The 14,337-nt window shown below is 45.7% G+C and overlaps 1 protein-coding gene across 2 annotated transcripts in view; it reads right to left on the bottom strand.

The window, feature by feature from the left end:
* The window catches only part of notch3 (notch receptor 3), a 298,038-nt gene that overhangs the window by 25,324 nt on the left and 258,377 nt on the right, over nt 1–14,337 (bottom strand). For both annotated transcript variants that reach the window (XM_069927329.1, XM_069927328.1), the window contains exons 19-24: nt 11,176–11,377; nt 10,669–10,822; nt 8,748–8,932; nt 5,229–5,361; nt 1,507–1,758; nt 902–1,014 (exon numbers count right to left, since the gene is read on the bottom strand). In XM_069927329.1, coding sequence (XP_069783430.1) covers nt 902–1,014; nt 1,507–1,758; nt 5,229–5,361; nt 8,748–8,932; nt 10,669–10,822; nt 11,176–11,377 — 1,039 coding nt within the window. The remainder of the gene's footprint in view (nt 1–901; nt 1,015–1,506; nt 1,759–5,228; nt 5,362–8,747; nt 8,933–10,668; nt 10,823–11,175; nt 11,378–14,337) is intronic.

Below are 14,337 nucleotides of genomic sequence, written 5' to 3'. Positions count from 1 at the left end.
CAGAACGCAAGAGGGTGCTGGAGGGTTCCTGATCATGCCAGAGGTGTGCATCTGGAGATCAGGTTGCGGATGGTTTGGACTGAAGGCTGTGTGGCTGCACAGGCTGCAGGAGCGTTGGAGGCAAAGCCATGGTCATTTAGTGCCTGGTGGGGTGGGGGGGGGGTCTCTTTTGCTTCTAGCTGTAAGGGGCACTGAGCAATATTTGCTTATAGCAAATCTTTGACTGCCTTAGGAAGACTAAAGGAAATTTCATATAATATTACATTTTCTGTTTAACAAAATAATCTTGACTATTCATACTAGCTATCGAGGGTGTGCAGCGCAGATTTACAAGGTTAGTTCCAGGGATGGCGGGGTTGACATATGCTGAAAGGCTAGAAAAACTGGACTTGTATCCGATGGAGTTTAGAAGGATGAGGGGGGACATGATTGAGGTATACAAAATCATCAGGGGGATAGACAGGGTGAAGTCGGATTACTTGTTCCCAATGATGGGGGAAGACGAGGACTAGAGGGCATAGTTTAAGAATACAGGGTAGGCCCCTTAGGACGGAGATGAGAAAACATTTTTTTTACCCAGAGATGTGTGAATCTGTGGAATGCTCTGCCACAGAGGATGGTAGAGGCAGATTCGCTGATTATGTTCAAAAGAGAGTTAGATAAGACTCTAGTGGGCAAAGGAGTTAAGGGTTATGGGGATAAGGCTGGAAAGGGGTACTAATGGTAGTGATCAGCCATGATCTGTAAAATGGCGGTGCTGGCTCGACAGGCCGAAGGGTCTACTCCAGCTCCTATTGTCTATTCTATTCTATTCATGGTTCAATTACTAAATAATTACAAAGGGGCTTCCTTTCCGTGGACAGGGCACATGACATTTATTCATAGTGAGGTCAGCACTCACCAGCTGGCATTTGCAGGTGTAGCCAAGTGGGGTGTTGACTGTGACCTTGCAGTGGCCCCCGTTCAGACATGGCTGTGAGTCGCACATGTTCACAACGCTCTTGCAATGGCGGCCTGGAGAGAAGAGAAATGTGAACACAATGAGCCAGGCCAGGAAGTTCAATGGGCACCGATGACCACAGATGTACAAAGGGTCCCCGGCAATCTTACGGAGTGAGTGTGTGTGTGTGTGTGTGTGTGTGTGTGTGTGTGTGTGTGTGTGTGTGTGTGTGTGTGTGTGTGTGTGTGTGTGTGTGTGTGTGTGTGTGTGAGATAAAATGGATGCATATTTTGTGTCTGTCTGAATATGTGTATGTGTGTGAGAGAGAATGAATGTGTATTGAATGAATATATGGTTGTGCGTGCATATGAATTAGTTGTGTGTTTATGAATAATATTTGTGTCAGAGCAATGTGCATGCCCACATGGAGGACACTGAATGTGTGGTCACTGTTGTACAATAGTCTGTAAAGGTGCGCATGTGAGACGGGGTGAACAAAGGGGAGAGATAGCAGGCAAATGTGTGACCGGCACCATCCTGTTACCCCAGCACAGGTCTGGACTGACCTGTGAAGCCGGGCCTGCACACACACTGGTAATCGTTGGGCAGCTGGATGCAGTCGATGGTGGTCTGCAGGTTGCAAGGACTTGACAGGCACTCATTGATGTCACCTTCACATCGATCTCCGGTAAACCCTGGAGGGCAGTTACATGTGTGGCCCCCGATTCTGTCCACACAGGTGCCATTATTCATGCACTTGGGTACATTGATGTGAGGAGACGGACCACAATCATCTTCGTTAATTTCACAAAGTACGCCTGCAAAAGATAAACACACAATAAAAACACAGCCCAATCCTCCACGCCTTGCTCTATCATCACTGGTCTCATCAATGAAACTACTTGGCACCTATACTCAAAAACAATTAAATTGATATCTAACAGGCTTAATAGCTTGGAATTGTCTAATTCAATCATTCTCAATTTGATTTTGGCTGTGGTCCCCTGAGGATTCTGCTCAAAGTTTATGGGCTCCCTTCCCTGTGAAGCAGTCAAGTTTAGTTGGTTTCATCTGTACTCTCTCCCCACTACATAAAATTGTTTTGATTTTAGTCTGTACCCCCTTTAAATGTGCTGTTGCCCCCGTGCCATATATGCCATCTCTTCACACCCCTTTCCACTGTTATCCTCCTGTTCTAACATTACCTTCTCACGCAACTGTCTCCAAATTTCCCGGCTTCCTAGACTGATGGAAGAAGGTATGCCAGCAATCTTTGCAGATTGTCTTTGCTCTTCCCCCGCTAACGTCAAATCAAAATCCCTCTGAGATTCTACTATTATATAATCATATTTATTTTTTATTATTATATATGTACTGCATATACAGTCATGTGTCTCTTCATGTCCACAATACGTCCTGAGAAGTAGGACATTATGCGATGTGGACACTGTGCAAACACCATATTGTATAATGAGCAAAGCTATATGGGATACTTAGTGTGCCTGTATTGACCTGTAATATTTTCAAAAGAAAATTAAACAGAGCGATAACACTACAACAATCAAGAGACGTGCAATACATGAGATTGGACACTACTGCCTACCAGTCAAAGCATACACTTCTATACGGTAACTTTTTATTTGTAAGTAGGGAAAGTTCACATTAAAATAACGATAGAAAGTACAGTCCATACATAACCCAGTAACATCATCGTTTATTTTGACTATCAAGATATATATAGGTTATATATATAGGTTATATATATATATATATATATATATATATATCCAGCTGCGCTGGATGGGTCACGTCTCCAGAATGGAGGACCATCGCCTTCCCAAGATCGTGTTATATGGCGAGCTCTCCACTGGCCACCGTGACAGAGGTGCACCAAAGAAAAGGTACAAGGACTGCCTAAAGAAATCTCTTGGTGCCTGCCACATTGACCACCGCCAGTGGGCTGATAACGCCTCAAACCGTGCATCTTGGCGCCTCACAGTTTGGCGGGCAGCAACCTCCTTTGAAGAAGACCGCAGAGCCCACCTCACTGACAAAAGGCAAAGGAGGAAAAACCCAACACCCAACCCCAACCAACCAATTTTCCCTTGCAACTGCTGCAATCGTGTCTGCCTGTCCCGCATCGGACTTGTCAGCCACAAACGAGCCTGCAGCTGACGTGGACTTTTTACCCCCTCCATAAATCTTCGTCCGCGAAGCCAAGCCAAAGATATATATATATATATATATACATATATATATCAAGATATATAGGTTGTATATGTACTGTACCATTATACGCCTGACAGCGCAATTGCCTTGTATACAAGAGACGTGAGGTACATATGTTGCGTGCGGGAGCCAGTACGTCCCATTCTCTGATTGGGATTTCTGAATTCTGATAACTTTATGGGACCTTGGACATATATGTGGTCAGACATTGCCCAAACAGGTGTCGTGCAGCACATGACTGTACTGTAAATCGCTTGTAAATGTGTTCTACGTTTCTATCTGTGTTTGCACAGTTTTTTTTTTATAGTGAGGACAGAAGAACGCTTTTTGTCCACTTTACTCGACAACTGTGATAATAATGAACTTGAACTTATTGTCATGAACATGTCACAAAACCCCTTGTTTTGTGGTCGCATTACAGGTCCAAATATTGCTATGTTACTATTTTGTCAGCGGAAAAACCTTTTCTAACTCGGAGTAAATATCTGTCTCTCTTCACTGCCAAAGCCAAGTGATGCCAGTTAACATTTAGTCTTTGTCTCTTGTTCTAACAACTTCCCTAACAACTTGCCGGGGAGCTGGGTAGAGAGAGGCAACCGTGGCTTGCTGCTGGGAGATCCCATGATCTCCTCACAGTGTCACAGAGTAGGCTTGAGTTCAATGCCAGGTCTGCTTTGAAAGGGATTTAACTCCACGAGATAGACTCAGCTTAGAGAAATTTGAATCAAAATAGTTACAAAGTTTGCACTTCATGCAAACATAAGAGCAGGAGTAGGCTACTCAACCCTTCAACTGATGCTACCATTCAGTACAATCAAGGCCAATTTACCTCAGGCCTTCTCTGTGCCAGTTTCCACAGTCCCCAATTCCCTGATCTTTCAAATATTAACCATGTAATACCAACAATAATCAGGCCTCCACGACATTGCAGGGAAGAAAGTTTCAGAGTTTCACCACCCTCTGAGAGAAGTTGTTCTTACACATTGGCTTTGTCTTGTCAATATGTCACCTGATTCAAAATTCTTCCACCGGTCAAAATATCTTGACACCTACCCTCTCAAGATCTTAAATGTGTCAGATTACATCAACCTTTCTCATTTAAAAGCCTAAAGAATGTTTACAGGTAACAGGCCCTTCTGGCCTATAAGCCCACGCCGACCAAATACACCCATGTGACCAAATTATCTCCTAACCTTGTGTGTCTTTGGAATATGGGAGGAAACCAGAGGAAAGCCACGCAGGTCATGGAGTGGGCGGACATACTCCTTGCAGGATATTGATCTTTGCTGGCTTGTGACAGGACAAATCCCTCATCCCAGGAATTAGTCTGGGGAATCTCTTGCGGACTGCCCGCTCCAGTGCCAGTATAACTTTTCCCAAATAAAAGGAAAAAACATTGCACACAGAACTCCCACTGCAACCTCTTGAATACCCAGCAGAGATTCATTCTTATAAGGTTTGAGAGGAAATGAAAGGATGATATTTTCCCAGCAGGGGGATGCAAAAACAGGAGTTGTGGTCTCAAAAATAATTTTTTTAAACATTTTTAAATTTAACCATACAGCACGGTAACAGGCCCTTCAGGCCCACGAGGGTGCTGAGGGCAAGGAGGGCTGAGGGCAAGGAGGGCTCCCAAAAAGTCTCGGGCACTGAAAGCTTGCTGATCGTATCGGAGGTTTATATCTGGAGCATGGGTTGCCGATGATTTGAACAGCCATCTGTGGAGTTGCAGAGACTGAGGGAGCACTGGAGGCAAATCCACGGACTCTCAAATTCTCTGAAAGGATTCTCATTTGCTTCTCTTTCTCCTACTGTTAGGGGCACCAGGTAATGCTCATACTGACTCTCTTTCTTACAGGTGGCAAAAGTTGGAGTATGTACTGTATAACACATTTTCACCATATTATTATGACAATAAAATAAACTTTTTATCCACTTTCCAACAATTTACAGAAGGAAGATCAATTTATTATTCGATTTGACAGAGCTCAGAAAAAAACTGCCTACCACTGCATCTTGGTCCCAAACCCCAGGTGTGCAGTGGCTGGGGAAGCCTTACCCTGAGTTCCGGGGGGACAGGAGCAGATGTAGCGGCCAATCAGGTCGAGGCAAGTGCCTCCATTCTGGCACGGGTAAGATTCGCATTCGTTCACCTCCAGCTTGCAGGTCTTGCCCTTGTATCCCAGCATGCACTGAGGGAAGGAGGTCAAAGTTTAGTTCATCGGTTCAGAGACATTGCAACTGTGCAAGCCACTCTAAGGAAGATCAGGCAAGAGTTATGGCATCACACAACAGATGAACAAGCCCTTTGGTTGACGGATGGCTCACGCTAACCATAAACCATCCAGTTTAGTCTTTCCATGTAGAACATTACAGCACAGTGCAGGCCCTTCGGCCCTTGATGTTGTGCCGACCTACACATTCCTACCAAAAAAAACTCAACCCTTCCTACCTCGTAACCCTCTATTTTCCTTTAATCCATGTGCCTCCATTAAGTCTCCTCTCATCCTCCTTTGCTTCAAAAAGAAAAGTCCCAGCTCTGCTAACCTTGCCTCATAAGACTCATTTTCCAATCCTGGTAAATCTCCTCTGCACCTTCCACATCCTTCCTTTAACATTACAGCACGGTAGAAAGCCTTTTCCACCTGTGTTGCCCAATGACACCCAATTAACCTGCCAACCCCTGTAGGGTGGGAAGAAACTGGAACACCCGAAGGAAACCCACACAGACACAATAAGAATGTACAAACTCCTTACATACAGTGCCGGATTGGAACCCGAGTCACTGGCTCTAAAATAGTGTTGCATTAACCCCTAACTGTGGCGCCCATTAACACCCCTCCCCCTCCAACATTCTAGCAGCCACCTCCGCAGAAGGGCCAGCTCTCGGTGAATGATTAATCTACTGCCCAACCGTGGGGTAGTCCTACGGTCAGCTATGAGTCCCCCACCGTGGCGGCAGGGAGAACGTGCAAACTCCAAACAGGCAGCAGCTAAGGTCCAGGACTGGACCAGAACAGGGAGGGAGCTGTCTCAACCTGCCACGTTGGTTCAGCAACAGGGAAGCGGGAAATGAAAAAAAGTTAAATTCAAATTTCTACCTCACCCTTCACAACTCTGGCATGTCAGAGAAGTCCTTTTGTAAGCTTGTGACATAGAATATGTTGCAGCCATTTTGTATACAGCAAGATCCCACAATGTGATCGTGGTCAGATATCTTCTTTGCATTGATTTCAGATTTATTGTCAGAGTACTACATGCAATCTGAGATTCTTTTTTTTTTCCCTGCAGACATGGCAGAATTATAACTTACTGGTTAAAAAAAAGCTGTACACAACATACTTGTAAACAACTAAAGAACTGCAAAAATAAAGTGCACAAAAGTCCTTCAGTGAGTCCCTGGTTGAGTTTGTGGTTGAGGAGTCTGACGGTGGAGGGGGAGCAGCTGTTCCTGAACTTGGTGATGCGAGTCTTGTGGCCCCTACACCCCTTTCCTGATGGCAGCAGCGAGGACAGAGCGTGTGCTGGATGGTGAGGGTCTTTGATAATCACTGCTGCTCTCCGACGGTCACTGTTGATGGCTCGTGATAAGTATCACCAGCACTGAGTGGAGGGTCCTACGTTCTTATTTAAAATTGTGTTGCTTTCAAAGCGTATGAGGGGTTGTAGGTTAATTAGGGTATTTAGGGCAGCAGGGGCTCATGGGATGGAAGGGCCTGTTACTCACAGTTCAAATTTATTCCTGAATATCTATGTTTAAAAAAAATATTGTTTGCGTCCACTGAATGTACACACCTCAAAATAACATTGGCAGATAAAGAGCTGGAAAACTGACAGAGGACTGCTTAACCCTTTGGTGACTGGGCTTCCCATCAACCCCACACCTCAACCCACTGAGGAAGCAAGCTTGAGGTCGAGCAGCAGGGGAGGGTGCCCACAAATTCTGCTGAGGGAAGAGTAGGTGGGTAGTTCTGTTACCTGCTTCCCCTCTCGCAGGCTCAAGTTTGGTGCAGATCCACTGAGCAGGGAGTGGACTCACCTGGGTTCAGACTGAGAGAGCTCGGGAGACCGAAATATGTCAGGATTTATAGCCAGGACGGCATACATCTTGAAGGAGGTGGTGCACTCCTGTGCTGCCCTGGTCATTACTGGTGAGGCAGGGCTTGGCAGAATGTTACTGGTATTGCCCAAGGGATCAAGTATACTGCAGTGTTAATAAAGCCCCTGGTGACTGGCACCTATGGCGTCTGGTAGATGCAGGATAAGTGAATTTTCTGGTGGCTTGAGATTATGTCCAACGTGGATTGAAGAACTGATGGCGAGGCAGGCCAATTTTAAACTTCTATATTTTTTAACCCGTATGTACTTGTGCATAGTGGAGATTTTTAGGTCAAATTTGGAGGGAGTCATACTTTTGAAAGCAGTAAGTACTCACATTGTTCAAGGGGTCGAGAGGGAGCCAGGGCTAGAAGAGAGCCTGTGACCAGGACATTGGATGGTCCAGAGGCCGGGTGGCCAGGACGAGGTTCCGGGCATTGGAAGATCGGATGGGCAGGCGGTCAGGAACTCAAATGGGCAAGCGGACGGAGCCAAATATAGGGAGGAGCGAATTTTACATGGGTCAGATGGAAAATGCAATTTTGAGGTTTTAAAAAAAAGAAGGGGGATCGACTATTACACGAGTACATGTCGTATTTAAATTCCATGGTTATTTTTGCTTGTTGCTTGAATTCCGGATAACAGGGGTTTTACTGCCATGAAAATCTGTAGACATGGTGGTGGTTGAAGTAAAAAAAACACAAAATACTGGAGAAGCTCAGCAGGTCAAACAGTGTCCTTTATGTAAAAATACATAACCAACATATCAGGCCCGAGTCGCTCAGCAAGGTAAGAGAGAATGCCGACAGGCATCCAAACAAAAGGGTAAGGGGAGAGGGTGGTGGCAAAGGCAGTAGAAGAGAGGTGGATGAGGGGGAGGAGGGATGGCTGGGTAAGGGGGGAGGAGGGGAGGGGAGAACTGGAAAGACAGGAAAGGGGGAAGGGAAAGAAAAGGTGAGCAAGATTAACTAACAGAAAGTCATTTGCTTGGAAAGTGCCCAGACGGAAGATATGGTGTTGGTTCCTCCAAACCGCAGGTGGTCAGGGCAGGACGGCGCAAAAGGCCATGAACAGTCATGTGAGTCTGGGAGTGCGACTCAGATCTGAAGTGGTTGGCCACTGACCGGGAAGTGGCTGTGGTTGGAGATGGAGAGGAGGTGCCCAACAAATCGACCTCCAAAACCTGCTGTATCTTGCAGCCACTGAATAGACTAATGTCTATGAGCTCCTGATGCAGGGTCTCAACCTGAAGCATAACCACCCTCCTGCTGTTGCTGCTGCCTTCATTGACCTGCTGAGATCCTCCAGCAGTCTTTTTCCCTAACTTCGGAACATACCCCCTTTACACCTCAGGGAAAGATCCCTGACGTGCTTGAAAGAAAATGGAAGATGCTTGCAAAAGGAAAGCTGCCAGAGAGGGAGCTGCGCATCAAAATTCGACAGGGCAGGGGTGAAAATCGGAGAGAGTCTTGTTGCTCACCTCGCATCTGTAGCCTCCGATGAAGCTCCTGCAGATGGCGCCGTTGTGGCATGGGCTGGAGGCACACTGGTCAATCTCGGTCTCGCAGTAGCTGCCGGTGTAGGACTTGGGACACATGCAGTAATGCGTGCTCCCAGCGGTGAAGCACAAGCCGCCGTGAAGGCAAAGCTGAGCAACGGCTACTCCTTCCATGGAAAAACAGAAATGAAAACTGGGTTTCGAAGCAAATAAAAAAGGCTGCAAGCTTCTGTTCCTCCGCCACAAAAACTCGAAAGGAAGCAAGTGGGCAGAAAAGGAGCAAAACGCACTCCTGCTGGAGGAGCTCAGCAGGTGGGGCAACATCTGAAGGAGCAACGGCACTTCATCAAGTTCCTCCAGCAGATTGCATTTTGCTCCAGATTCCAACAGGTCCAGTCTCTCGCGAGTCAGAACATTACAGCACAGTACAGGCCCTTCAGCCCACAATGTATGTGGCCTATATATACCTACCGGACCCTCCCTACCTCATAATCCTCTATTTTTCTTTCATCTATATGCCTGTCTAAGAGTCCCTTAACACGCCCTGAATGTTCCAGTCTCCACCACCAACCACCCTGGCAAGGCTTTCCAGGTACCCACAACTCTCTGTGTAAAAAAAACTTACCCCTGATGTCTCCCCTAAATTTCCCTCCCTTCACTTTGTACAGATGTCCTCTATTGTTGCTGCTCCTGCCCTGGGAAACAGGCTAAACACCTCATCTATGGTCACTGCAATGTCAGGAAAATGGCGGGAAAAATTAACATAATTACTGCCCATTTGGTTGTTCTCACTGGGCACCGTTTTAGTCTGCAAGGCCCTGAGTGCAACAGTCCTGGTGGTTGGAATTGCAGTAGAGTGGATGACCATCAACAAATTTTTCCTGTACAATTTACCCTGCAGGCTTCCTCCAAATAGTTGTCGGGATCTTGCAAGATAAATCGCGGGGCAGGAATGGACTCAAAATTCCTGCACATTCCTTTTTAGACTTGATTGTGCCATTACATGCCTGCAGTCTAAAAACAACAATAATCGTAGACCTCTATTACGCCACCTCTCATCCTACTTTGCACCAAAGAGAAAAGCCCTAGTTCTGATAACTATTTCTCAGAAGGTTTTCATATTTTCCAGTCCAGGCAAATCTCCTCTGCACCCTCTCCATTCAGTTCTGGTCACTTCCTCACCTGAGATCTATAGAGCAGCAACATGATCTCATTACTCCTGAACTTAATCCCCTGACTATTGAAGCCCAGAAAACCATGGGTCTTCTTAACTGTCCCATTAGCAGCAATTCTGAGAGATCCGTGCAGTGAATCCCAAGGTCCCTCTGTTCTTTCCCACTGTGCTACCCTACCATTAACCTTATTCTCTGCCTTCTTGAGTTAAGGGGGAGATGATTCAGAACACAGAGCAAAACTTCTTGGCAAATAACTCTGGTGGTTTTCATGGATGCAATGGTGCTAACGGTGATGTCCAGAGTAGACAGCCAGTGAGCAGGTCACACAGGTGGCTTTGATCTGGAACTGGGATGTTTATTTTTTTCCTTGAGGCATGGAAGGAAGTCATTTCAGCCCATGTAGAGTGTAGGGCAATCCAATCTCACCAACCTGCTCGCCTGTAGGAAGTGGGAGGACAAGGTACAGGGAGAATGTGGAAACTCCACATCCCCACAGCACCCGAAGTCAGGAATGAACCTGGGTAGGTATCTGGAACTGCAAAGCAGCGACTCGTGCCAGCTGCACAGATAAGATGGCGCTGCAGGTTTGGAATGGTTTAGCACCGTCAGAATGTGAAGCCACTGCTACACTCCCGATATTCACTGGACTGGCCTCATCAGTGGCATGCATCAGGTCAGCATATCGCACGTGATGTAACAGTGCAGAGAACGGCTCCATGCACCCTTACCTCTCTGCGCTGCAGCTACTTCACAGGACACACTGGGGATGTCGCAATAGCGTCCTGTCCAACCACTCGCACAGTCACACGTGAAGGACTGCTTCGTCGCTCGACACAGCCCTCCGTTCTTGCAGGGGAACTTGCTGCACCAGTCCATGGTGACCTGCGGGGTGAGGGGGTGAATAGAACATGCCCATCAGCTTCAGACTGCATTGTTGCTGCTTATCGTGAGAGCAGGTTTCCCTGTGGCTGAACACATTTCCTATGGCATGCTGGTTTAGCAGAATGAGAAAAAGAAAAATCAAATAGAGAAAGAGGAGAGAGGGGGAGAAAAACAGAGAAATGAGAGAGAAGAGAAAAAGAGCAATAGAGAGAGAAAAAATAAGAGAGAGGGAAAAGAGAAAGAAATGGTGAAAACAATGAGTGGAGAGTGAGGAAATGAAAGAGAGAGGGGAGAGAGAAAGAGGAGGGAAAAGAGGAGTTCAAGGAGCTGTCTAATGCTAGGTAAATTCTTACCTGACACCGGTCCCCTGTGTAACCATAAGGACAGGTACACCTGTAGGACTCGAGCCGATCAATGCACACCCCCCCGTTCAGGCATGGCTGAGAATTGCACTCATCAATATCGTGCTGGCAATGGGAACCGGTGAAGCCAGAGCGGCAGTTGCAGGTGTACGTGTTAATCCCATCTATGCAGGTCCCTCCGTTGAAGCAGGAGCTGAAAACAAAGGGTAAAATGAACATTTGATCTCTTACTTAAACCAGCTGCGACCAAAGGGGAGGGTTTCTGTGCTGCGGAGGTAACACCAGACTGTCTCAACCCTCAATGACCCTTCCAAGGAAGACAACAGTGGCTATTCTGCAACATTAGCTGAACTATCACATGAGTGTTTAACAGCTCTTGGCCTGTACTCATTGGAATTTAGGAGAATGGTGGGGGGTCTCATTGAAACATTTTGAATATTGAAAGGCATGGACTGAGTAGATGTAGAAAGGTTGTTTTCCATGGTGGGAGAGTCTAGGGCAAGAGGGCGCAACCTCAGGATTGAAGGGCGTCCACTTAAAACAGGGATGTAGAGGAATTTCTTCAGCCAGAGGGCGGTAAATCTGTGGAATTTGTTGTCACCGGCGGTTGTGGAGGCCGGGTCATTGGGTGTATTTAAGGCAGAGATTGATAGGTTCTTGATCAGCCAGGGCATCAATCGTTAAGGGGAGATGAACGATTACACCAGGACTGTCGCAGACTTTATCGAAGCAACTGTGTCCCCACCAAATTGTTCAGGGTTTTCTCCAACCAGAAGGTCAGGATGAACAATGAAATCCGGAACCTGCTGAGAGCCAGATCATAGGCATTTAAGTCCGGAGAACCAGATCAGTACAGAAAGAGCAGGTACGTATGGGAACCCATCTCCCAGGTGAAGTGGAGTTGCTTGAATTTATGAAAGGCAAAAGTTGGTCTATCATATATGTTAATATTTTTTGACAATGAAAGCTACCTGGACCCTTGAAGGAATTTTGAACAATATTCTCTGTGGCTGTGGGCTCTTCTACCCAATGGAGAGCCAGCCTAGGAGGCAGGGTGGTTGTATCTCATCCACTTCACCAGCCATCAGGTAAAACTCCAGTGGTGTCCAATGGTTTACTGCCCGGCCCACTTGCTGGTCTGAAGTACCAGTGGGATGTATATTCACAGTTTCAAGATTCAGGGTAATAGATTTAGGACAGATATGAGGAGAAATTATTTTCCCAGAGGGTGGGGCATCTCTGGAATTCGCTGTGCATTGAAGCGCACTAAATATATTTCGGACAAGGTTGGATAGACTTTTAGCACAGTAAAGGAAATAAGGGATATGGGGGAAAGGCAGGTAGGTAGGTGGAGATGAGTTGTTCAGATCAGCCATGATCTGGTTGAGCAGGCTCAATGGGCCGGGTTGCCGACTCCCTGCTCTGACTTCTTATCTGTTTATGTTCATTTATCTACACTAAAAAAATATTGAAGTAATATATGCCATTGGGCTAATTAAATTAAACTTAAATCATCTGTAACTATACCGGTACTTGAAAGATATAAGCACTTAGTTTGGGGAGATTCCCTCAGAAGGAAGTTCTTGTGTACCTGCCTGTGTGGACCAAAGAGCTGTTGCATGAACAATTCCGTCTGTGTTGTTCATTCAAAGCACAAGACGAAACTTGTTTGCTCAACCAGGTTCTATTTCCCACTCCTTTTACACTTGCGTGGGAAAAATAAAACGAAATTTAAAAATATATTGCGGTAGGTAATGGGAGGAGTAGCTTCCAGTTGTAGGTTTGGGAATACAGGAAAAAATCCACCAGTCGATGCCAAAGTGCAGGAATACGGGGTGGGGGGCAGGCCTCTTTCATTGGCGACTCTGTGTACATCATTATCAAATATTCCTGTTTAGAATGACTATTTAGTATTACATTTGGTTAAGGCTAAATTGTCTTGCTTTTATTCTGATACGAGTCCTTGGTGTGACAGGTGTAAGAGCGGAGAAGTGTCATTAATTCACATGTTCTGGACTTGTCCTAGTCTAGAAAAATACTGGAGAGAGGTTTTCTTCGGTACAATGGGAGGGAACAATTCTTCTTTATCTCTCGTTCATTGTTGCCTCTCTTATGGCGAGACGTGTGATTTTACTTAAATGGAAGGATGCTGCCTCAGGACATCATGTCCTGTTTCAACATGGAAAAGATTAGTTATTCAATATAGGATTCCAGAAGTTATGGGCCTCATTTATGACTCACTATCTTACTTTATTATTTTACTCCAATGTAATTAAACTTGTATCTTTTCCAAGTTCTTTATATTTAAACCTTTGTTTTTCTTTTAATACCAGTCTTGAGCCCCTTTCACACTTGTGTCCCACTAAATTGGTTGTTCAGTGTCCTGGGATAGGAATGGGGGTTTGACTTTTCACACTTGACCGCTCCTAACTGGGGCACTGAACGCTTTCACACTTGCAAGGAGTCATCCCCGGGGGTTAGGACTGTTCTTCCTTCTACTGGTGATGTCATGACGGCCCCAGGACATCATGTCCTGTTTGAACATGGAAAAGATTAGTTATTCAATATAGGATTCCAGAAGTTATGGGCCTCATTTATGACTCACTATCTTACTTTATTATTTTACTCTAATGTAATTAAACTTGTATCTTTTCCAAGTTCTTTATATTTTCTTTTAACCTTTGTTTTTCTTTTAATACCAGTCTTGAGCCCCTTTCACACTTGTGTCCCACTAAATTGGTCATTCAGTGTCCTGGGATAGGAATGGGGGTTTGACTTTTCACTCTTGACCACTCCTAACTGGGGCACTGAATGCTTTCACACTTGCAAGGAGCCATCCCCGGGGGTTAGGACTGTTCTTCCTTCTACTGGTGACATCAAGACGCATCGAGCTACGTTGGACCTGCCCTAAATCCTGATCAATATATTATGAGCTTATATTTGAACAAAATTAATCATGCCTAATTATTACATAATTAAGCTAATATACAGCACAGTATGAGCCCTTAAGCTCCTGTTGTTGTTGTGCCCACCTATATAAAGGGACTGTGGGAAAGTACTAACAATAAATAGCAATAGCGGACAATTTTTAAACAGCGTGGGAAAGTTGGTAGCACTGACGCGCACAATTTATAAATACTGTAGAAAAAAGCA

Source organism: Narcine bancroftii, chromosome 3 (genome assembly GCF_036971445.1).
Source record: "Narcine bancroftii isolate sNarBan1 chromosome 3, sNarBan1.hap1, whole genome shotgun sequence".
Classification (NCBI taxonomy): Eukaryota; Metazoa; Chordata; class Chondrichthyes; order Torpediniformes; family Narcinidae; genus Narcine; species Narcine bancroftii.
This window is presented reverse-complemented; position numbering and strand designations above follow the sequence as displayed.